This window comes from Hyperoodon ampullatus (genome assembly GCF_949752795.1).
Source record: "Hyperoodon ampullatus genome assembly, chromosome: 13".
Lineage (NCBI taxonomy): Eukaryota > Metazoa > Chordata > Mammalia > Artiodactyla > Ziphiidae > Hyperoodon > Hyperoodon ampullatus.
Window position 1 is genome coordinate 48,219,022 of NC_136926.1, and position 26,473 is coordinate 48,245,494.

Below are 26,473 nucleotides of genomic sequence, written 5' to 3' on the forward strand. Positions count from 1 at the left end.
TTCCGGCATTTTGATGGTTTCATTTATTAAATATTTAACTTATTTAATTTTTTTGGTGGATTATTTAAGGTAGGGATCTAACTTCAGTTTTTTAAAAAGTTAACTGAGTGTCCAGTACATTTCCAAATAACCATCCCATTCATCACTGATTTTTTATTATATATTAAATTTATAAGACACATACACTCAAATGTATACATATATTAGTATTTATTTAGGGGCCATTTTATCCTTATGACCTTTCTGCCTATTTTCCTATCATAACAATACTGTTTTAATTCCTGTATCTTTATCATACATTTTGCGATCTGATAACAAAAGCTCTCACTTGTGGTTACTCCGACTCAAAAGTTTTTAGATGGAAAGAAACAAGAGAAGCAAAGTCAAAAGTCAAATAACAGACTGACAGAAAATATTTCCAGTGTATATGACAGAAAAAGAGCTAACATCCCTAATACATAGGTAGTTTTTAAAAAAGACCCCCAAACCTCCAGAAAAACAGAAAAGCCATGAAAAATCAATCTACTAAAAAGATGCATCTATGAAAAGATGTTCAACTTTTCTTATACTAACAGAAATGTAAACTATAATTACACTGAGATACCATTTCTCACCTAGAACACTGATAAATATTCAAAAGCTTGACACTGCCCTCAGTTGGTAAAGCTATGGGGAAACAGGCACTCTTGTTCATAGCTGGTGGAAATGCAAATAGTACAAGCCCGGTGGCCGGGAATTTGGCAATATCTAACCAAACTATTCATGCATTTATCCCTCCACCCAGCAATGCTACTTTTAGGAAATTACCCTGAAGACATTTCTCCAACCGTATGAAAATACCCATGTACAAGGTTATTCGTTGTAGCATCATTTGTATTTGTAAAATACTGGAACCTATTTCAATGCCCAAACATCGACAATTGATTAAATAAACTATGGTACACACACAAAATGATATTATGTGAAAATGAATGAGTACTGTTAGTTCAGTGAATTGGTATGAAATAAATTCCAGGATATACTAAATTAAAAAAAAAGCGAAGCACGTGAAAATTTATATGGTATATTGCCTTTTTGTTTAAGAAAGAAGGAAAAGTTTGTGTGTTTGTGTGTGTGTGTGTGTGTATTTCTGCTTATTTTTTTTTAAGGAACACAAGAAAAATAAACCAGAAAACAATGAAATTGGTCACTTACAGGAGGGAGGGGAGGGAGGAAGAGACATGGGGGAGAGTGACACCTCTGTGAGTAAACCTTGCTATAGAGTTTTGGCTTTTAGGAAGTATGCGAATGGTCTATATATTCAAAAAGTAAAATAAAAGTTAACAAGAAATTTAAAAAAAAAGCTGAATGCAAATGGAAACAGATGAACCCAACTGTATTTCAAATGAATAAACTAACAGCCCTGGGGACAGAGAAATAATCCAAGTAAATTTGGAACACTGACTATATACTACCAGTAGAGAAAAGAAAAGACCAACCAAGATCGTGTTCTTTTTAGGAGATTTGTTTTGTATAGGGGTATAGGTACAGTGATTCTCAAACAACTCTATGTGTACTGTAGGACTGAACAAATGAGTAAATGTGTCGATATTTTGGGAGCCAGAGTTTTCACTGTGGCAGGGGAGACAGAAGTATGGAATTGGGAAAAGCAAGCAAGAACTCCACAGGGTTGGATTGGAATTGGAGGTATTAGTACCAACTCATAATTTGAGGAAACCACACACACACATACTACTTAGCTTTGTTCTTTCCAAGGGACTAGAAGCAAAGATTCCAACTATCACCAAGTATACTTAGTGCCCAACTCATTCCCCATTAAAAGGAACTAGGGTTCCTGGGACAAATGACTGATTCCAGGGCTAGGGCAGGACAGATACAAGATTAGCTTGGAACATTCTGTTGTGCCAGAAAGTAAAGAATTGCTCATAAGATGATGGGATCATGTAAAAAAGACACAGGAGCCAGCCTGAACTAGCCCCCACTGGCTAAATCTGGGACAATTTGAGTACCACAGTAAATGAAGACTGTAATGAGTTATAATCTATTGAATAAAACAGGAACGTCTAAGTCCATATTGTTAACAAAAAGATGAATGAATGAAAAAAATGAATGGGGGAAAAGCTGACAAATGTAAAGAAGTGGTGGAATTGAAAAAAATCATAATTTTGTATCATCTATTACAGTAAAGATTATACACTAGAATCATTAATTAATACTGAATTTATAGAAGTTTGATTAAGGTAATAGATAATGTGCAAGGTCTTAAAATGTCATCCCCAGAAGCTAATTAATTACCAGGGGAGGAAAAGTAATTGTAGAGGGTAGAAACTGGACACATCTTGACCAAGTGATAAAACTTAATATTACCAAAGAGAAGCATGTTCACCTCACGTACCTCTGGATGTGATTCCCTGAGAAGTTCAGGACCTCAATCACATAACATTCCACCTTAAAAGCGCATTCATTACTAGAATCTAATCATGAGGAAATATCAGAAAAACCCAAACTGAGAAATATTCTATAAAATATCTGGTGTGTATTCTTGAAAAACATCCATGTGATGAAAGACAAAGAAAGGTTGCAGTACTGTTCCAGATTAAGGTGAAATAAAGAGAAATGAAAAGTAAATGCCATACGTGATTCTGGAATGGATTCTGTACTGGAAGAAACAAAAATACTATAAAGTACGACATTGGGACACTTGGCAAAGTTAGAATACAGACTGTAAATAAAAGTACTGTTATCAACATACCGTGGTTACATAAGAAAATATCCTTATTCTTAGGAAATATACACTGATTATTAACAGGCAAAGGGCATAATGTATGCAATTCACTCTTGAATGGTTCAGAAAAACATAAATAAGTTATACATATGTACGTATATGCACATGCAGGAGGAGAGGATGATAAAACAAATGTGCAAAATGTTAAGTTGGTGAATCTAAAGTGGTTAGGGAGATCTTATATTATTCTTGCAACAATTCTTTAAGACTGTAATTATTTAAAAATAAAAACTTAAAAGAAAACATGACAATAGGAAATTTTAGATATTTTTGCCTATTTTTCCAGATGAACTTTAGAATCATCCTGTCCATGGTTTGCATTGGTAATTTTACTGGAAGTACATCTACATGGTATTTTGACAAGAAGTAACATCATTATATTAGTATTTCCAAATAGGCACATGAAAACTTTCACCATGTATTCATATCTTTTATTTCCCTTATTAGTATTTAAATTTGCCTTTGTTATCAATTCCTGAACATTACTGTTTACTATCTTGTTGAATATACTTTGCTGCTATTCTGTGTGTCCAGTAATCTTATTGTAATAGTTTTTCCCAGTTGATTCTCTTGGGATTCCTAGGTAATTATATCTTATGCAGTCGAAAAATTTGTTTTCATTTTTGAAGTTTTCATCCTTTCTCTCCACAATAGAGTGGTGGTGGCAAGAGTGTTGTTTCACATTTTAATGTGAATATTATCTGTGTTTTAATATCAACTATGAGAAATTTGTTGGTTTGAAATGGATATTTTAGAAAATCTTATTAGTGATGTGTCTTTCCAATTCTAGTTTTCTAAAAGTTTCTACAATGAGATTAATTTTTTTTTTTTACCAAATGCTGTTTCTGTATCCAATAAGATAGTCATATGTTTTTCATTTTTATATATGTATTTTATATTTTAATAGTAGATTCCCAAATAGTAAAACAACACTACGTGCCCGAAAAAATCTCTATGTGATCATGTTGCACTTAAAAAATATACTGCATGATTCTCCTTGATAGCATTTGATCTATGATTGAGGTATCTTAGTCACAGGTGAGATTAGTCTACAGTTTTATTATTATGTTATCTTTATCACATTTTAGTATCAGGCATACATTAAGCCTGAGATGTATTTTTTCCTTTATGTTAATAAAAAAGCATCTTGGGTCAAGTGACTGACATTGTTCATATTGCTTACTGAGTAGGAATCATTATGTCTTTAGAAAACTAGGTAGTAAGAATCCTTGTAAATAATTTCTTACCCATTCTGGGTCATCTCTATATAATTTTAACCTTTGGGAAAAGGAGCTTGTCGATCAACATTAGTGCTATATAAAACGAACAGTTCTGTTGTCTCTGGAGTGAAGGGAATCCCTCTGAAGGAGGCATTATCAGTACCTAAATGGCAGCACAATACTGTTTTAACAGCAGTTCAGGCTCCTAAGGTTTAAAATCCATTTCAGCTGACTCAGATAAGTGTTATTACTATTATTTTTTAACAAGTCCTCAACTTAGCTGTGTTTATTTTCAGACTCAGCATTCACCTGGACTTCTATATTGGAGTAAGTTTAGGAATTTAAATCAATTAATTAATAATAAATAAATAAAATTTAACTTTTTATTTGGAATAATTTCAGATTTGTAGAAAAGTTGCAAAGGCAGTACAGAGCGTTCCTGTATACCCTTCACCTAGCTTCTCCTGTTAACATCTTACAAAACCATGGCACATTATCAAAGCTAAGAAATGAACATTGGTACAATCTATTAACCTCATTATAAGTTTTATTTGGATTTCACTAAATTTTTCCATGAATGTCCTTTTTCTGTTCCTGGACCAAACCAGGATACCACATTGCATCTAGTCCTCTGTCCTGTGAGTTTCTTTATCTTGCCTCGTTTTTTATGACCTTGACAGTTTTGAAGAATATAGAAGAGGGTTTTCTTTTAAGCTAGTATATCATTTATACATGACAGTACTTGGCATGCATGAAAGCTGACTGTCTTTTCCTACAGGACCTGTAGCTTCAAGGTTTCAGTTATTTTATTCTCCTGACTTTGGTCACCAAGGGTCCTTAGGAAGAGTCACTGGCTATTAATTTTAATTTTTGGTTTATCCCTTTTACTTCCAGCTGGCATCTAGTTAAGCTTATAATAACCCAGATCAGAGGTCAGCAAACTACTGCCCACAGTCCAATTCTGGCCCACCACCTGACTTTGTAAATAAAGTTTTATTAGGACACTGCTACGCCCATTTGTTTCTGCACGGTCTGTGCCTGCTTTCACTCTCCACTGGCAACGTTGAGTAGCTGCAACAGGGACTGTATGGCCTGCAAACTCTAACCTAGTTACTCTTTGTGTGCCTTTACAGAAAAAGGTTGCTGACCCCTGGTATAGATGAATAAAAAGAACCATGTTCTTTGGAAATTAATTGGTACAATACTAATAACTAAACTACAAGCTGAGTTTGAATCTTGTTTACTATTAGGTGACCTCAGATGAAGTGTTTTACCTTTTTGAGCCTCAGTTTCCTCATCTGTAAAATGAGAACACCATCAGCTACTTCTCAAGCTTAACCAATGTAGGTAAACAACTTCCCATAGTGCTAAGCCCCCAATAAGGGGAGACCATTATTGTTATTACTTTTATTAACAGTAATTCTTAAAAAGTTTTAATTCTTATAATTCTGCTTCACATTACCTTTCACATCTCTGTATTTTCATGTTATTTTCTATTTTCATGCACTACTGTTTTCAAGCCCAAACTGCTACCTTTAAGCATTATCCTTCCTTCGTACTAAAGAATTGCCCAAGTTTTTATTGAATGTGTTATGCCAGAATAAAACTTAATGTCAGAGTAGGGACTGAAATATCATTACAGTTATATCTCAAAGGAAGTGAACATATTGAAATGATTCAGAATATACTGTTTTAGGATAAACTGGTCTCCAAAATGCTCAGATGCATTGCTATACTTCCTTTTTATTGGAACTTTATAAAAAAAGTTGGCAGTTCATCCATTTGGATCAGAATGGAGACAAGGATGTTGAGAAAGGGTTCTCATGAGATTTGAGGAAACACACACATGTTCACTCATACAACAAACTGTTTCCAGTGAACATACAGGGAGCCAACAATGCTTCTCAAACATGAAGGAATAACAAGAAGAAATGTCTCTTTCTAGCTTCTTTAAATTGGTGCTTATTCTATTTTTCCTTATTTACTTTTATAAACATACACCTTCCAGAATGAAGAAATTATAGGTCTAGTGAGTACTGCACACCAAATGATCTGAAAGAGAATGTCCACATAGTTTGTGAGACACGATTCACACAGATTAAACAGATCTGAATTATCTTCAGTAAATGTCACTCTCTGGGCGCACTCAACAGTTTTGTCTACATTTTCGTGTATGTCTGTACTTCTAAAGGAAGTTACTCCTACTCCCATACATAAAAATGCATAACATATGTGCGTACAATCTGTGGCTCCATGCTTCCAACTCTGATGTCACCATTCATGCCGACAATTAGCTCTGCATATATTAGGAGACTAATGTACCGACGAATCTTGCGGTCACTGTCAGTGACAGAGGAAGAAGCTCATAAATAAGTGTTCTTCCTTTGACAGTTGAGCCAAACAGTCTCCTCTGGTTTCTACAGATGTGATTTATTTGCATAATTTCTTTCCTTTAAAATTTTTTTAATAGCAAAAGAAACAATGCGTTCTGTCTAAGTGCTTGGGTATGCGTGCCTGGTTAACATTTCCAGTTTCAATATTTCCTGAGAGGAAGTCATTCAAAGTGTGTTATCTAAACAACTCTAATAGGTCTAATCCAGGAAACTATCAGGGTTTTACTGTTCATAATACCATTCAGAATACCCCAAGGTCAAGCAACATTTAAAAACACTGACATAAAATTTTACACACACACACATACTCTCTCTCCCCACCTCTTCTGTTTCTCTCTGTCCCTGGTGACTGGCAACCTGTTCCCTAAGAATAGTTGTTTTAAAGATGAAACATGTAACAGAGGTTAAAATCTCAACTCTTGAAATAAAAAAATCAGGATTGATCTGATTGATACTTGGTTAAATAGACAATATTTGATTAGTATTAGATCATTTCCCCCCGAACTTCGATTTTTGTAACTCTTTCTTTTGGGAAAATGGCAGAAAATGAGAAAGAAAGGGCATGAAGAGTTAAGATAAATGTCAATCCTGAGTGTTTTATTTTTTTAAACAGGAAATAGGGCAAGGATGACAAGTACAACAGCCATGATTTAATTTGTGACGGTGCAGCCGAGGGCTTGCCAACTGGTAGTTTTTCAGAGGAGGTCTTGAAACCTCAGATGACGAAAAAAGCACTGGGCTGTCTTCAAACACTGAAATAATTAGCCTCACCATAGTATCCAATTTTATCATTCTGAATGACTCTTGAAAATAAATGACATCTGACTCATGGTAAGGAAAAGATGAAATTTTTAAAAACTGGAAAATACAAATAAAAACTGGCTACTTCTAAATTCATTCACTCTTCATTTTTAAAATTCATTCTTACATCTGACAAAATTCAGGTTGCATACTAATCGGTAATTTCTGATCTCTCTGAAACGTAGCCAAGAACAAGGTAGTGAACTAGAGGCCTCTGAGCAGCCAAAAAGATGTGATATGAGGGCTTATGAAAAAGCCTTTAAGGACCTTAAGGGTACTTATACTTACTCCCATCTAACTAAAACTCTATCCAGCTTGGTTACCAGTTTCCAGCCCACAGCGGAATAGAAGTGGAAATCAACACTGGAAATACGGACTGTTAAAGCAGGTATTCTAACAAACATAAGAGGCAACAAACAAACAATTTAAATGAGACCATAAAGCACATAATTCTCAGGGTTGTAGGGTCTCCCCACATAAAGGTAAAAGCCATACACATCAGGAGAGGGGGATGAGTTTAAATTTTGTTCCAGTTCTTCTCTTTTGGATGATAGAAAGTACAATACATTTTAAGAAACTGAAAGAAAATTACAGTCATTTTAGACAGGATTTTTGTTATAATTCCCAGCTACCCCAAAAGCTGGCTACCTAGAACTACTCACACTCTAAAGGCTCCACAGAGGTAGAAAATGCCAGAGCAAATGATCCTTATCCATTTTGAAGAATCAGAGGAATAAAACACCTGTCTGATATCATTATAAACTTACAGCATGAGGATTCCTTTTCTGAATGGTCAAGACAGAAACCAGGAATGGTATTTTAAACTAGGAATGATGTGACCACCACGACTCAACTATACTCTTAGTATAAGAATAAAACAAAACAACCAAAGAACTCAGTCCCACTATTTTGTATTACTCTACAGGACGAACATAGGATGGCCCATGCACACAGAATAAAGTCTAGTCATATGCTGTTTTTGCCTTTTAAAAGACGAATGTGATCAGAAAGACGGCAGAGAGTAAAATAATTATGACAAGAGTTAGAATCAAGAGCAGTCCAAACACTTTCCACTAATGTATCTCCAAGGCCTTGTCTTAGTGTGTTCTGTTAAAATGAGTCAAGGAAGTAACATGACATATGTTTAATTTGTTAACTATCTTAGGTATGGAAACAAAGTACAGTCTAACTGGCTGGCAGAGGGGGAAGATATTTATTTCTTCAGCACTTTTTCAGATGGCAGCTTTAAAAAGGGGAATGAATATATTAAGATAAAAGGCACACAGATTGCCTCAAATCTACAGCTTCGGGGAAAAGCTGGCTGATTCTCAGTAAGTTAGAAGCCTTGGAAAAAATCCAAAGTTCAGCATCAAGTTGCAGGAATAATATTAAACTTTAGAACTCTTGCTTATTTATTCAATGATGCATTTTGGCTACTTCCTTGTGTCTTTACCACTACTTCAAGCAACAATGAAAGAACCCATCTTGTTTCTCTGTGAATACTGGTTAATACTTAAAAAAAATTCTGGGTTAATATGTTACAGTAGCGTTTTTGAAGGGGTTCATTTTGACATGTGCTATCTAATTAGAAACTGCACCACTGCTGATAGAAAACATCAAGTTAACTTGTAGGATTTTATTTCTGAAATATTGGCAACATACTCTGGAATGATGTAAAATCTAAAAATCGGCACATATAACATTCAGAAAGTTGCCAAATCCTGTGTGTCAGACCATAAGCATTTCAGAAATATGAAAGATGGAAGGATTTGGCTAGGCAATAATTATTGAATATGTTTATTTAGATTTTTAAAAAAAGAAAATGAATTTACCGTGCAAGCTATCGTGTCAATGTGAAAGGATTTTCTGATCATAATCATGGGCCTTATCTCAAATCCACAGACAGAATATGAGGGAGTAAAAGGATGACTGGATTGAATTAGGGGACCTGGCTTTGCAGCTAAGTTGTTTTGTGGTTTTGTATGTATCAATGAAGTTGGCTGACATCTGTTTCTTAGTTTTCCTATTTATTAAAAGAAGGCGTAGGACAAGGCAATGTGTAAGGGCCTTTCCAGGTCTAACATTTGATGATTATCAAAACTCAGAGTCTATAAATTTCCTAGTCCTGCTGGATTATTTGTAACAGTTCGTCACTTTATTCTTGGTCACGTTTCTCAGTACTGAGAAGCTCAGCTATCACTCAAGTTCTCTGAATCTTACACGATTTTTTTTCCCTATTAAAAAAAGTTGATTCTGAGATCCTTTGCCATACACTCCAGCAGCTTTGCCGTGAGACACTGCCACCCCTGCCAGTGACAAACCCAGTTAGCAGGAGCCGATTTGCAGGTGACAGGACTGTCAGCTGAGCTCTGACCCAGCCACAGGGTAATGGTTCTTACGAGGTCTGTGTGGGCTGAAGTGGCGACTACATTCCACATTTGGCCCAAATCTCACAGTTCCTGAGTGGGGCACTTTCCCCAGCTGAGACAATGCAAACTTGTTATTCTGCCTCCGGGGAAATCTATGCTGGAACAGCTGAAAGCTTGGACCTCACTAACTGGAACAAAAATAGCAACGTTATAGCATCCAGATTAGCGCATTTGGGCTCCCTAGGACTGGGGAGCAGTCATTTTAATGTAGAAAGCTTGTGCCTGAGGGCACTGAAGGCAGGAAGCCTCCTCCCCACTTTACGAGAGCTGCAAGCTACCCAGTGCCAAATCCAAGGCTGCCCTTTCTTCGCGCTCTCTCCGCAAATGTCACAGGAAAGACAGACTTACATCAAGACTTAATTTGTTAGTCATTAGTTTGATGGCAGAAAATACACGTGTGGGAACATTTCTCATCATTACTGGGCTGGGTTTGAGAGGCTGGAAGACATGTAAAATAATTCACTGGGTACTGGCATAATAAGTCTCCAAAAAAGTATTTGAGGTGAAAAGGTGTTCTGAAACAACAACACATATATACTCTGTTCTAATATTCAGTCACAGAGTATAAAGTACTAAATAAAGAGTAAGTGAAATCAACTGTGCTGGGAATTTTTTTTTAAATGTGAAACTTCATTTAGTAGGATTTTATGTTTTGAATCAGGGGTTGACAAACCTCTTCTTACAGGGCCACAGAGTAATAATTTCAGGCTTGTGGGCCATATGGTCTCTTTTGCAACTACCAGACTCTGCCGTTGTATCATGAAAGCAGCCACAGACAACACTAAGTGTAGGGGGATGGCTGTGTTCCAATAAACCTTTATTTGCAAGACAGGTGCCTTCCCCCAAGATTGTAGTTAGCCAGCCCCTACATGAGACACTTGCAAAGCATATGAATGCATTGCTTCATTTAATTCTCATGACAAATCTATGATGTGGGTAGTATCACTCGCATTTTGTCCATTTTGCAGGTGAAGACACCTGGGGTCATATGACCTGCCCAAGGTCACAGTCAATGCCAGGAGCTGGTGTCTGACCTCAACTCTGAATCCAGAGCCTGAGCTACGATACACAGTCTGACATGCTCTTTAGATAACGGCAACTTGTTTAAAGAAAGAAGTCGGACTGAAAACTGTTGGTGCAGCTATTTTTCTTATTAAAGGGTAGAGGACTGAGCCTTCGGTTGGAATGACCAATTCAGAACTAAGACATCTTCTGACTTTGAAAGTAAACATGAGAACAGAGATAGCTGATGAAAAAACTAAAAGAGGTAATTGAGAAAATGCCTATTACAGTTAAAAACAAATAGGTAGGAAAGCAGGTAAACAACAAAAAAAATTCTTACCATGGAAAACAAAAACTGGATGTTATTAACAGAGGGAAAAAGTGGTGAATGAGGCAGGTGACTGCTGTTCCAAAAACATCAAATGCCATCAGCTTAGGAGGGATTGGAGGAAATGGACAAAATGATCAGCAAGAGGTTACCTGCCCATATTCTTTCATTTTCTTGACCTTCTCGTCTCCCATTTTCTGTTCCTACCACCTCAGTTGCCTATTTAGATTTGAAAAACAGCTACTCCTATCATTTCCTATATTACTGCCTCAAGTTTAATTTCAAGGACTTCACACTCTACCACTCTCCTATTTTGCACATCACTTCCTTAAACAAATCCACATCAGAAGTTCCTTAACCCTGTCAGGATCTCCAATTTTCATTGGGGTTACATGTCTTGTATTCATGGCTCATTGCTACCTGCCACTCCAGGGCACTTCATCTGTGCCTTTGCTCATCTCTGTTACACTCCCTGGTAGAACCCAACTCTGACTATATACCCAACTCTCCAGCTCAAGATGGATGGAAGAAAAAAAGGTTAGTGCTGAGTAATCTCACTTGAAATTTACTTTGACAAAACCGTGGGACCACCCTACTATACTTCCCTGGTTAACTGTTTTCTGGGTCTCTGAGCTGATTATTATTTCCTTCCTCTCAAAGCTTCTAAAGGCTCCCATTTTGCTAAATGTAATGGTGAGTTCCCAGTGCTTATCTCACTCAATCACTAAGCATTTGACACAATTGCCCATTCTTCTTTGAAACGCTATTGTCATTTGGCTGCAGGGATACCACATGCTCTGCTGTCTTTCTATCTGCTACTCCTTTCTGCCTCCTCTAGACCTCAGTGCTGGAATGTTCCAGGGCTCAGTCCTCAGATCTCCTCTCTTAATCTAGACTCTAGGTTAGGGTTTCTCAACCTTGGCACTCTGGATGTTTCTGCTGGATAATGCTTAGGAGGGATTGGAGGAAATGGACAAATGATCAGGACAGGGGGGGCTGTCCTGGGCATTGTAGGATGTTTATCAGCATCCCTGTCCTCTATTCACTAGACACCAGTAGCACCCACCCCTTCCCCAAGCTGTGACAATCAAAATTGTATCCAAACATTGTCAAATGTCCCTGGGGGGTGGGGGGATCACCCTTGGTTGAGATGTAGCTGAACTCAGCTAGCCCCATGACTTCAAATACCACCTAGGAGCTGATAAGCCCCAAATATATATTACACCCCAAGCCAGACCCTGCCCCAAGCTCCGGACTTGTATATCCAAATGTCTTCTCTATTGCTTTATTTGGAGGTAGTGTTTGTATTTGCTTATTTATTCCCTGCCTCCCCAATAGAATGTAATCTCCAAGCAGGCAAGGATTTACTTATTCAATATTTACCCCCAGTGCTTAGAACAGGGTGGGCCATGTAGTGGGTGCTCAAAATATATTTGCTGCTTAAAGAATTAAACGTTTAACGTATATTAACTCATTTCACACAGTTTATCAATGATGGGACAATTGGGCAGATCATTTTTAAACACATCAAGTCACCTTTTAAAGACATATTTACTTTAATTCAAGATAAAAGAATACATTATTTTGAAATAAATATGTAAATAGTACTAATACTATCCGTTAAATTTTAGATAAAATTTTGCTATAGTCTTGAAAATAACCAAACTAGTTCCTATTCTTTCAATACTTTTTACTCTGTATTCTTATCATGCTTCATTTCAATTTGCACTTGTAACTGTATATGAATATATATGCATAAATACATATTTATTTCAAATAATAGTTGTGCCTTTTGACTATCATGATGCCAGTTAGCTGCCAATTCTTAACTGTAAGTCATTTCTATAGTTGTTTAGCCTCTTGGTCTAATTTACACTGTATCTGAAGCAGAGAGAAGAGGATGAATTTTCCAAGGAGGTCTGAATTCTCCTATCTTGTAAAAAATTGCTTCCTGGATAATAGCTATATTTATGTAATATTTCATATTACATTATATTTAATAATATTTGTAACAGCTATAGTTATGAATAGGTTGTACTGTTTTTCATTTTTTCTCTTCCTCTCCAGGAGAAGTAATAACCAAGCATAGCACTTCCTGGCCCCCAATTAGGTCTCACATTAAACTCTGCATATATGTTCATGCACATTATAATCAATTTTTAAAGAAGACCATGGCATCCAACATTTTCTTTTAAAATCCAGGCAGTATCCAGGCATCTTTCCCCCAAATCTCCTCGGTTTATTTATTTACGTGGGTGTTTACTCACTAAGCACACAGACTTTTGTGTATATCTCTATGTAAATTTCTTGAGGTTCCTTTATCCAGTCTTCTTGGAATAGAATTGAAAGATGTCTTAATGATTAGCGCAGGCTGGATGTGATGACATCTTACAACTTTATGAGTGATAGACAAGAGGTATTAAATATTTATGTATGCATAGCACAGAACTCAACCCAAATCCAACCAGTTCTATGGATGCTATAAGCTTCTACTCCATACACTTATCTGTAATATCCACAGTTACACTGACATATTTTAAAAAGTGTCCAGATTGAAAGGATTTTCTGTTTGGCCTCATTTCAGTGGGGAGTCCAACTGACTTTTTTTTTTTTTGCTTTTTAAAAAAATTGTGGTAAAATATACGTAACATGAAATTTACCATCTTAACCGTTTTTAAGTATACAGATCAGTAGTGTTAAGTACATTCACACTGTTGTGCTAAACTTTTATTTATTTATTTATTTATTTTTGCGGTACGCGGGCCTCTCACTGTTATGGCCTCTCCCGTTGCGGAGCACAGGCTCTGGACGCGCAGGCTCAGTGGCCATGGCTCACGGGTCCAGCTGCTACGCGGCATGTGGGATCTTCCCGGACCAGGGCACGAACCCGTGTCCCCTGCATTGGCAGGCGGACTCTCAACCACTGTGTCACCAGGGAAGCCCGTGCTAAACTTTTAAATGATATCTCTATTATATATATTTGAATCAATATAGCCAATCATGGTATTCTGTGGGGGGAAAAAACCCCTATCGAAATGTATTAGTTTCAGTATTATTTTTTCATCCATTGCTGGTTCAATACAAATTCACAAACAAACAGCTCTTAGAGGCATCTTTTAAAAATCTTTCATGTAAACAATATGCCACCAAAGACTGAATATTAGATTTTAATACCTGAGGAAATTTAAAAAGTCATAAAAAAATTTTATGCTAGATTTCTCATCATTTATCAGCAAATGAAATGTTTCAGAAGAGAGTTTTGCAGTATTAACTCTGCTTTCTAAACAAAATTTTTTTCATTTGGTTAATTCTAAATGTAAGTTTTAAGGAGAGATTTAAATCAAATCAAGACACTAATGAAATAGGATTTGATTAACTTCTGGCCAATGAATCTTAGAAAGCTTAAAAAATGAACACTTTCTCACAAATCTTCAATGTAAACAAATACAAGCTGTCTTGAGGACTCACAGCCCGGGCCACTGACGGAGTTAAAAACTGTAAATATTCTGAACATAAGCATAATTTGGTGAGTAAAGAACTTTACTAAATACAAAATCATTTTAATAATAAAACTAAAGGAAGTAGATTATGGCAGCTGTGTTTTAGAACCGGGGGAAAGAATGACTTAGCCAATTCAATGGGCCACTTCTCCACTAAGGAAGCTGTCTTGGGCATCTCCCCACTTCCTGGGAGTGTGGGTGGAGTGCCCCACCTGTAAAGACACTTGCATTCTTGGGCCAAGATACCATGTAGTCTGTTTTTCACATAGAGCGGATTTCCAAGAAACTGGCATCTGCCCCCTAAATCTTGAAATATTCAGAGAACAGTGACTCAGTTGGACTTCCTGCTGAAATGAGGTTAAACAGAAAATCCTTTCAATGTGAACACTTTCTCAAATGAGTCAGTGTAATCATGGATGTGGCTGAAGAAAGTGCAGTGGGTTTGCAGGCTGAAACAAGGATGGACCTGGTTGGTGGCATCGCTACTCTGGTTAGTCTCTCTTCTTACCAGACTCTCGTCAAGGAGCTCGCTCACTGTGTAGGAGGGAACAGAACTGTCCCTTTAAGAATGCAAAACCAACACAGCACAGTAAACACTATTCAGCTTTCCTCTGATGAACAAGGATCAATAGGCACCTATTGGGCAACATTCGATACATCAATTTTCCCTCCTTTGTAGACTGATACAGACAGAATGAATACATGCTGATGTCAGGGCATGCTCTGGAAGTCCCTCTTTCTCTCAACAAGTGTTTGGTATTAGATTTACCATATGCCTTTTGCTTGCCCTTACAAGTAGAGCATCTAGCCTCACAGAAGATGTGGCCAAAAAATGATTACATCTTAGGGAATAAAGTCCAAATTTTAAAAAAGGAAAATAACTTTTGATCTGCCTTAACAGTTATTCTAGCCAAAGGTAATGCTAACTAAATGTAGTAACCTTTGGGGTGGGGGTCAGCTCAGCTACAGCACAGTTCTTATAAGACCAGTTTTGGCCATTGACACCAACTCATTAGGAAGATGGAACCTCCTAAGAGGCATAGATGAGCACTTACTGTGTACACAACAACCTGAAAGCTAAATTATCTTAGTGAGGATAAATCTTTGGTTCTTTCAGAACTACCTTCACGTTGAATGTTATTTCCTCCATGACGTACACGCGTTCAGGAAATGCTTTAGCCACCTCCTCCACACTGTTGAAATATTGCACTGGCTCCTTTATATCTCGGTCTTGTTCCAGCAGCTTGAATTGCCCTGAAATACGTGATAAACGGAAGAGATATGAGATGTTTACGCTGGACAGCTGTCACCGTGGCGACAGCATCCCCTTTCCTTACTCCCACTCTTCTCTGTCAAAGGCTTTCTGAGCATTATCATTTAAAAAAAGAAAAAGTTACCGTGGCAAAAGGTTTTCTTGAACTAGGATATTTATTTAAAAATCAGTTTAAAAATGAAAGCAAACATATTTTTTCTTTTTTTGCTTACTTTCAGAGTTTATTACCAGAGGATCAATAACAGATTTGATGGATGTTTACTTGTAATGTAAACTCGACGTTGAAAACTTAATGTGTTATATAAATGGTTGCTCATGTTGTTTGTAACAGTACGTCACGCTGTCATTTAGTTGTAATAATGCCCCCCCCATACATTGTATTCTAAAACCAAGGCTAAGTGGCCTGGGGGAACTGATTTTTTTTAAAATTAGTATTTTTAAAATGTGCAATGGAATAAAATAATACGTGGACCCTTAGCTTTCACAGATGTCCTTGGTTTCAACAACACGTAGGCAATGCTTAGGGCTCAGGAGCTGCTATAATTTGTAAGTCTATAGCTTGGCTGCGGCACACGGGTGGGGCTTGAGACCAAGGGGCCTGGGGCGGGCGCTGGGTGGAGCCCCCTTGCAGTGAGTGAGCCACTTGGCATCTGGAGCAGCACGTAGCTTCCATCTTTCCTTTTTACTACCATGTGTGAAATTCATGAGAGTAGAAATATACTATCAAAGTATCCATAATTTGGGGGATTTCTGAAGAACTCTGAACATATTCCTAAAAATGTCAAGGCTCTATTACGCTGCTTGGACGTTTTTGGTGTTTGTGATACTGCTGCCACATTCTAGAGGAGCTGCTTTCGGTTTAGAATAAAAGACCATATACAATCAAGTCCATGACGCCATGTTTCTTAGAGGTCATTTTCTGAACACTGTTTACAATATAACACTTGAGAAACTTGAAAAGGAATGAAAAGCTATTATGAGGCAGATCTCTCTGCATGCGTCCACGGGGCATCAGGCAGAAATAGGGAAACTTTCATACTTTCAACACATTTTCTTTAAAGCATCTATTAGGTGGAGGCATTATTCTAGATGCTGGAGATAAATCAATCAAGAGACGAGATAAAAATCTCTGTCCTTTTGAAGCTTACACTGAAGTGGGAGACAGAGGATAAATACAATCAATCAGTAGAATATATGCCAGAAGGTGAGAAGTGCCATTAAAAATAGGATGAGGGGGTTGGAGAGTGCAGGGTGGCCAGAGTAGGCATGGCTGAGACAGTGACTTTGATGTAGCTGGGCAGTGAGTTCTTAGAATTCTAAGCACACGCAACAGTCTACACAGAAACCCTCAGGCGCTGGTGCATCTTTGGCATGCTGTGGCTGGAGTGGGGTGAGTAGAAGCTAAGAAGGAAGAGAAAGAAAGTCAGAGAAATAACAGGTGGTTTAGACTGTCCACAGCTTTGCAGAACTGTGGTTTTTCATCTGAGTGCGATGGGGAGCCACCTGGGGGGTCCAAGTGCAGAAGAGGTGATTTAACCAATGTTGCAGAAGAATCATTCTAATTGCCATGTTGAGGACACACTGTAAAGGTGCCAGGCGTAGAAGCCCAGACACCAGTTAGGAGGGCCCTGCAATCATCCAGGTATGAGACGGCCGGGGTTTGGAAGCAGTGAGGAATCTGGCCTGAGCGGCTGAGGAATGGAGCTGCCACTAACCGAGATGGGCAGGTCTGGAGGGGTAAGATGAGGAGGTAAGATCAGGAATTCAGTCTGGACCGGTTAAGTCTATTAGACATAGAAACGGAGATATCCCGAAAGCTCTTAGATGGATACATAAGTGTGGAGGTCAGGAGAAAGGTCTGGCTGGAAATAGTTAACTCTGGGCGCCACTGGCACATGGATGATATTTAAAGCCATGACACTTTAATGATGACAACCACGGTCTCAAGTGTAGACTGAGAAGAGGTCCAAGGTTTGAGTTCTGGGAGACTAAGGACTGGCCAGGAAAATACGAGAAAAATCCAGAAGTGCTACATTCTAGAAGCCAGGTGATTCGAGTGCCTCAAGGAGAAGAAGGGGGAGTGATGTCAAATGCTGTGCACAGGACTGTGAAACGAGACTGAGAACTGCTGGATTTAGCAGCTTGTATTTAATTGGGGATTTTGATACGAGCAGTGGAATAGCTGGGCCAAAGCCTGATTGAACCTGAGAGCCTGAGAAAGGAGAGCTGGGAATAACAAGAATGGACAGCAGGTGATGTTTCGGGGAGTTCTGTGATGAGGGGAGAAGAGACACTGAGTAGTAGCTAAAGGGAGGAAGTGGGATGGGGCCTGGAGAGTGTTTTTGTTTCCTTAATACGATGGGAGAAGTACCAGCATGTTTGATGCTGATGGGAATGACGCACAGATGATGAGGATTACTGGAGCACATCCTTGAGGAGACGGGGGGACATCAGAGTGGAGGAGCTGGCCTTCAACAGGAGTTCATCTGTGGCAGGTTCAGTGGGACCTGGGGGAAGCTCCCTCTTACTGCTTCAATATTTCCAGCAAAAGTGGGAAGGAAGGCATCAGTTGAGAATAAAGTTGAGAGAGGAGGTGTTGGAGGTTAAGGAAAGAGGAGAAGGTTGTAAAAAGTCCAGTGAGAATGAATACCATAATACGTCTGGTGGGCAGCCCTAAGTTCCCACTTGAGGTTAACGGTCATCATTTGAAAGTGAAACCGAACAGTCTAGTTGTGTGTTTTCCTCTAGCCAATGTCTGACACACAGGGGCTGGCGTGAAGCAGGTAGAGATTTGGATTCAGCCAATTACCAAGTGAGTATGAGACGTGCAAGAGGGACAAAGCAGGCAGGATGTATGCAAGGGAGTTCACGGAGCTTGAGCTGGACCCAACATCTTGGGAGGGAGGGAAGAGGATGAAAATAATCATGGGATCAACGGATGGCAGGTTCTGACGGACTTGATTTCCGTGCCCTGGAGCAGTGAGTTCGAGAACCAGGCAGAGGAGAGAGGTCAGAGAGTGGTACGTATGCGACTGAGATCACGGAGGGATGCAGTTATTGGCGATGCTGTGGTCGAGGGGGCGACCACGGGAGGTAAGCATTGTGGTGGTGAGAAGCTAAAGGAACTGAGAAGCCAGGGGTATCAAATGAATCATACAGGTAAGCACTGAAATCTCCAAGGGTGAGGAGAGAAGCACTGCTGGGGAGAACGGCAGTGAGCCAGGAGTGAGAACCATGGAGAAATGAGGGAGGAATCTTAGGCTTGGTAGATGAATGTACCAACGATGGGGGAGCAGGGGATGCTGTCTGATGACAAGAGATTTACAGCTGAGTTTTTAGGGAGCAGGGAAGGTCAGGGTAGCAATGAAGACCATAGAGATACTTATATCCCCTCAACTCTGGGGCAAAAAAAAAAATAGAGCTACCACCTGAGAGGCCTTCAGGGAAGCAGTGTTTTCAGGGCATATGCAGATTTGGGTTTTAACAAAATGAAAGTAATTTCAGAGGGGGGTTTAAGGATGTAGGGCTTTTGCTAGTGATGAACCTTGATGGAAGCGTTTTCAAGAGTTAAAGGGCAGGTGATGAGGGCAAAATAGAGGATGCACCCAGACATAACAGCTCATGCACCTTTTAGAAGAACGTGGACGGATGAATAACACATTTGAAAATACAAAATACGTTGGACTGTACCTTTTTCATAAAAAACAATTTTTAAAAAATCAAAAAGATTATGGCAATCTCAATACTACTTATTTAAACAAATTCTGCCAAATTAAACTTTTCATTTGTCATTATTCTACTTAGTCTGTGTACAAACTTTTAATACCTATGGTTTATCTACAGTTTTATGCTGTTTCTTTCTGTATTTTCCTACATTTTCTCACGTGATGACACTTACAATACTTGCATATCACTTAATAATGGATTCAACTATTTTTCTATTCTTACATGGTCAGTCTGAGTTTGGCAGGTGCCTAATGTAAGTGGGAACTCTGCCATGTACATGTTTTATGATACTGGTAAATTACTAATCCGTCTGAGCCTTGCTTCCTTGCCTGTAAAGTGGGGACACTTCATAGGGCTGCTGTGGGTATTAAGTGAGATGATGCAAAGTACTCAGCACAAGTAGCCATTCAGCAACTCTCGGCTCCCTTCCCTCTTCTGCAAAGAGATTTTCTTTTGTCTTCTGGCTCACATTTTGGGGATAAATTTTCTAGCGTGAGGTTATTAAATCAAAGAATAATACACAATTCCTTATGTTTACCATGCACGGCTATATTTTTTTCCAAAATACCAAAACCAATTTATATTTCTATGCATAGGCTACATGCCTCCTAGTTGGGGCACAATCTTGCCAGCACTGAGTATTTTTTCAATTAGACAATTCAATGCATATTAAAAAGCATCTCTTTCCTGTATTAATCTGCATCCCTCTGAAGATCAGTGAAGTTAAACATTTGAATTTTTCTTGTACAAATGACTGTACAAATATATAATAAATATATTTGACATAGTCTACATTTCTTTTCACTTCTAGAGACATCTAAGGGCCTATTGGATATTTATACTTGGAAGTCCCATTAGCACCAAATTCAACATGTCTAAAGTCAGGGAAGCACAATGCCTTGCATGCAATAGATACTTAATAAATGTGTAATAAATATAGTCCTGGAATTGGCAAACAATGAAGCAATGCATAAGTAATTGCAGGTTTTCAAAGTTATAAATAAAAGGTGAACTACATTACTATACACAAGGTTTGTTTCTGAACTACTGATGAATGTTTTCACTCAACAGAGAAAGAAAGCAATGGTGTACTTAAAAATCATTCAAATCTGAATAATGTACAGAACCTCAAGACATATTTTTCGGGGACCAATCCAACCAAAGAACAGATTAGATAAGCAACTGGAACTATCTTCCAGGATGAAACAATCTTTCAGCATCAGGATGTAATATACAAGGGGAAAAAAGTAGTCACCAGTGAGCAAGAGTTCAAATTTATAGGTCCATTTGGTGGGAATACCCAGAATCACCTGACAGAGACATCAGATATTTGCCGATACTTCCAATTATCTGCAACTGTAATTTATATTTTCTAATTCGTTAGCAGAATAACAAAATAAATTGTAGATTTGGAACCTGAGCCAAGTCAAGCTACCATCACTAAACCAAGTATAGTTTATGAAAGTCTACAAATTATCTTTCCACGAGCATGAAATAGTTTAACTTATTTTAAAATTCTGATCAATATTCTAGAAAAATTTTCCTAAGGCAGGGGGCAGGAGGATCTGTATGCATGCCAAGTGGTCTGTAGATGTACAATCTCTGAGCTAACGGATTACCCGAAAGCTACATGCCTATACTAAATTCCATTCTGTCCCTTCTGAAAGGCATTCACAAGTCAAGGATGTGTCACCAAATCCTAACACTTACACATCAAATGAGACATTACCCTACAGAATAGTGCTGCCTCATAGAAATACAATGCAAGCCACACATGCAATTATGTGTTTTATGATGGCCACATTAAAAAAGTAAAAAGAGGTGAAATTTATTTTAATAATATGGTTCTATCTAAACCAATACATCTAAATTCAATATAAGAATCATTAATTAAATTTTTTCCACATTAAGTCTTTTAAATCCCATGTAGGTTTTTTTTTTTTTTTTTTTTTTTTTTGCCGTACGTGGGCCTCTCACCGTTGCGGCTTCTCCCGTTGCGGAGCACAGGCTCCGGACGCGCAGGCTCAGCGGCCATGGCTCACAGGCCCAGCCGCTCCGCGGCATGTGGGATCCTCCTGGACCGGGGCACGAACCCGTGTCCCCTGCATCAGCAGGCGGACTCTCAACCACTGAACCACCAGGGAAGCTCCCCATGTAGGTTTTGCACTTGCGGCACACCTCTGTTCACACTATCCTCATTACAAGCGCTCAACAGCCCATGTGGCTAGTGGTTGCTATATCCATGTGGGTACAGAACATTTCTGCCTTCTCTTAAAACTGGCTGCAGATACTGTTCACGTCCTTAAAAAAGATCATGTGATGGAATACCTCCTGACAAAATAGGATGTTTCATCTCATGAAATAACAGCTTCAGAACGCTTATATTTTCTTTCCTTGCTCTGTTTGTCGTGATCGCTGATATTCTGGTTCAAAGAACAGAGCCTGGGTTTCTTGATATAAAGCACCTCTATCCCCTTAACACCGTTTTTCTTCTCTTTCAATTTGGGTGCTCGTTCTTCAAGCATCCTTTAGTTATTTTTCTCTTGTGTCTGAGATCTCTTACTGTTAGCAGCCTCAAATATATTCTGGCATATGAACCAAATGAATAATCCTATCTGGTGTGGCTGTGATGTCAATAGTAAAGCTGTATAAATTCTAACCTAGTCTCACCTGTGTTTGTCATCTCAGGTAAGATGGACAGGAAGACCTCAGAAGCACGCGCATGGGAGCACTGACAAGAATCTATTCTGAGAATGATGAACATACACAGATGAAAGAATAAGAATAAAAACAAAGTAGCAGCTAAATATGACCAAATGTTTTCACATCTGAACATACTGTACATCAGAAAAATTGATTCCTCTCCTTCATTCTTTTAACTGTTTACTGAATATCCAATATCATCCATTAACTTCTGTCTCCTCTTTTCCATATAGCTTCTTTATATTGTCCTGTAAGATTTTAGTTCATGTTTCTTTGTGTACATATATTATTATTTTAAACATTTTCTTGTCATATGTTTAATGGTCTAAAACCAAATAAATATTTTATACTTCTTACACCCCACAAATACCTTTAAAATCTAAATATATCAAATGTTTTAATGTAATGTTTTAAATACCAGGTCATGAGATATACGCAACTTCCTATTTCAGGGGTTGGCAAAACTTGTTCTGTAAATATTTTAGGTTTTGTGGGCTAAATGGCCTCTGTTATCAACTATTCAACTCCGGTGAAGGATCTCAAAAGCAGCCACAGACGACATGTAAACGAATTACAACATCTGTGTTCCAATCAAACTTTACAAAAACAAGCAGCAGGTCAGATCTGGCCCTGAGGCCACACAGTTTGCTGACCTCTGTCCTGCAGGGAGACATCAAGAAATGAGAGACGTCAGACAGGACATCAGAAATGAAAATGACCAACACTCCTAAGTATCCTGAGGTCTCTTGTAAGGTAGTTGAAACTACACCCTAAGCCGGCCCATGTTCATCTTAGAATGGCAGTTTTCCCTTTAAATACGAGTCTAAAATCAAGAGGTGTTAAGCTGCACATGCGGATTGTATTAGGAGAATAATGCAAATGAAAAGCAAACGTGCCCACCTCCTCTCACTGTATTTTATGGCTTCTATTCTCCTATAAAAGAATAGGACTCTCTCAGATGAGTCAAGTTGAAGTTCTCTGGGAAAGATGCTGAGCCGTTGTGTTGCTCTGTTCCCTGTGACTGCTGTAGCCTGGAAGTCGGAACTTGTTAGAGTCAAATCCTGGAGCAAATTTAAAGAGTTAAGAGCCGGTTTCCTGACAAAATGTGAAATCAATTTATACAACACATCTTCCCACAATCCCCACATGGAGGAACTAATTTTTTTAACAGACCATTTCATGAATAACAGAGTCTTTGTGCCACCAAATGAAAACATTTGGAGATCGCCGAAACATCTGTTCTGAGATGTTACTGTCAAAACCCTGTTCCCGGAGAGGGAGGAAACTGCATTGTCTTTCAACGGTTTTGTTAATTTCATAAACCATCTCCATTGTGAGAGCTGTTCTGTCAGCAGGACGCTGAAATTCCCAGGAACGAATCCAACACCACGATTGTCCATGACAGGTTAAAGAAACTGAAGGTAATACGTAAAAAACAAAGATGTTTTTTTATTGCACTGTTTTCATGATGTGCTTCTAAAACTATATTACATAATTAATCTGCTGACAGGGAATAACTGTCATCTAGAAAATATCCAATTTTTGGTGTGTGTCCCTCAAGATAATCACAGTGATTCACCTCAATAGAGATGATACATTAAGCACAGACAGCTAAGAGGCCTGAAGTCCTACGTGAGGCGTCTAAGTTTCGAGCACCTGTATGATGCTGAACAGACAGCAGGACCACACACTCTCCTTTACTTAGAGGGAAAAAAGGTCACTTGTCAGAAATGAAAAACGGAAATAAATTTTGCTAATTAAGAAGAGAGAGCAACGATGCTGAGATGCGTAGAGATAACAGAGGGAGTCAGAGGTGGTCACATTCAGTTCTGTCCCGTTTGCTACTGGCTGGGAAGTTATGGTCAACAGGCAGTGAGAAGCAAGTCCCGTGCTACTGGGAAGGTGGGGCTACCCATGATTCATGCCTCCCTGGTCCCTATCACGCCTGCTGATGAGCACCGCCTGCTGTAAATCTCCTTTCACAGCTATGGTTTTACCGTTCGCCTTCCCTTCAGCCCAGTGGCTGACTTTCTGTGTGTAAATAAAACGAAACGAGAGCCGAAACCTCTAGTATCCATCTGTGGGCCCATAACTCAAGGGAACGACGACATTCCACCAGCATTTCCCTCCCTGCTGGGAGCAGGAAAACGTCACAGAAACCAGCACAAAAGTATAAAATAGAAAAGAAAGCAAAAAAAATGGCACTGGAACACCAAAGCAACCCAAGAATGGCTAAAATGAACAAAAACGGTTAAGAAAAGCGTCCCAGAATGTTGAAAACACCACAGCCAGGACGGTGTGATTCGGTGTGGTGCCCAGTGTTGTACCACTCAGGACATCAAGCAGGCACTTATGAATGAATGAATGAATGCTTACTTTTCTTCTCTTACCTCTTTCGGAGACAGGCCGCCAACATGAAAGTTAGATGGTTTCAAGTTGGTTGTGCAAATGAAATACATTCTAAATGGTTTAAATAACTGGACCTTAAAACCACTGGGCCATTTCCAGATGTGAATAAATGAGGATTCTCATGTGACAGAAACAACAAACCAACTGCCATTTTTCAAGAAGTAAATAAACATGGGTAGGAATCTACACTTACACTCAAGATTTAACTTTACAAGTGCTCTTGTATTTTTAACTTCATGGATGCAAGCAGGCTGGAGTTTCTATAGGATTGAAATGTAAAAGTAGGATTGCCAGGTAAAAGAGATGCATCTTGTTATTTTGAACTGCACCAACCAATATACTGCCTTCTAAAAAGTGTACGTAAATGTTCACACGTCTACCAACAATGTATGAAAACTCATTTACCTAAACCTTTCACCAATGCTATTGGTGTCGGTGAACCATATAGCGTCCCTTGAGTAATGTGAAGAGTTTTAAAGATTTACTTAATATATGTAATTGCCAAAAACTTCAAATAGTACCAGAAGGTATAGGGTAAAAAGTCAGTCTCTTTCACAATCTTATCCTCAGATCTCCTTCCAGACGCAGTGCTCTCATTCTCCTGTACATCTGGGTCCAGAGATGGTATCTGATACAGCCATCGGCACACATAATGCCACTCTTTTCCAAACAAATGGTAGGATTCTGTACAGTTCTTTTATCATTCCATAAAAATCTGTCTCATTCTTTTTAAGAGGTACACAATATTCTACCCCGTGCAAATACCATAACTAATTTAACCAGTCTCCTACTGATGGACATTCAGATTTATTCCAATCTTTTACAACATTGATGCTGAAGTTGATAACCTTGCACTGAAGGCTTTGGGTCCTTAATGCAAGTACATTGGCGGGAAAATACCTACGTGTGGAACTGCTGGGCCAAAAGGTAAGTCCATTTTTACTTTTGATAGGTATTGCCAAACTAACCTTCACAGAGTATATGTTCACTTATACTCCCACCCCTAATGCGTTTCCTCATTTCCTATTATCATTGCCAATCTGACAGGTAAAAAACAGTATTTCAGGGCTTCCCTGGTGGCGCAGTGGTTGAGAGTCCGCCTGCCAATGCAGGGGACACAGGTTCGTGCCCTGGTCCGGGAAGATCCCACATGCCGCGGAGCGGCTGGGCCCGTGAGCCATGGTCGCTGAGCCTGCGCGTCCAGAGCCTGTGCTCCGCAACGGGAGAGGCCACAACAGTGAGAGGCCCGCGTACCGCAAAAACAAAACAAAACAGTATTTCATTGAGATTTTAATTGCATTTTTCTTATTATAAAGGTAGATATAATTATTTTTATAATAATTAAGTAATTTATATTTCATATTCTGTTCAGTTTATTACCAATTTTTGAAATTTTAATGATCTTAAGCATAATTAAAAAAATAAAAACACAAATAGAAATTACATTTCCTATTCTACAGTCTGATTCCCAGTATCACTTTTAGTTAGTTCCTAAATTATAATTTTTTCGGGGGGGGAGGGAGGGGAGTGGAAGTGGAATTGGGATAAAGAGAAAGGTAAAGAACAAATCTGAGCACAAAGGCTCCAAACTTATAACCACAGACAATAGGAATTAAAGCCAAAGAACAGAAAGAAATCATTAACCAAAAAAATAATGAATTCCATCATAAACCATCTGTAGGTATTTCTATTTATTTCTCATCTCCATAAAACATGTGGTCAGACCACTGCCTTCAGTTCTGAAACTCCATCCTTGAACTTAAGTAGACCTGGATTAAAACCGAATCATTCTGGGACACATGTTCTAACCAGCCAAGCTATTTCACACCATGCAAATGGTTTCCCTACTTGTTGAAAAATGGGAAAATTGCATTTTTCATTGCACTTAGTTGGTCAGTTGCTTC

At 38.6% G+C, this 26,473-nt stretch overlaps 1 protein-coding gene across 2 annotated transcripts in view; it reads right to left on the reverse strand.

Annotated features, from left to right (window-relative positions):
- GAREM1 (GRB2 associated regulator of MAPK1 subtype 1) overlaps nucleotides 1-26,473 on the reverse strand; it is a 203,198-nt gene that overhangs the window by 35,069 nt on the left and 141,656 nt on the right. For both annotated transcript variants that reach the window (XM_079718027.1, XM_079718026.1), the window contains exon 3: nucleotides 15,582-15,712. In XM_079718027.1, the coding sequence (XP_079574153.1) occupies nucleotides 15,582-15,712 (131 nt within the window). The remainder of the gene's footprint in view (nucleotides 1-15,581; nucleotides 15,713-26,473) is intronic.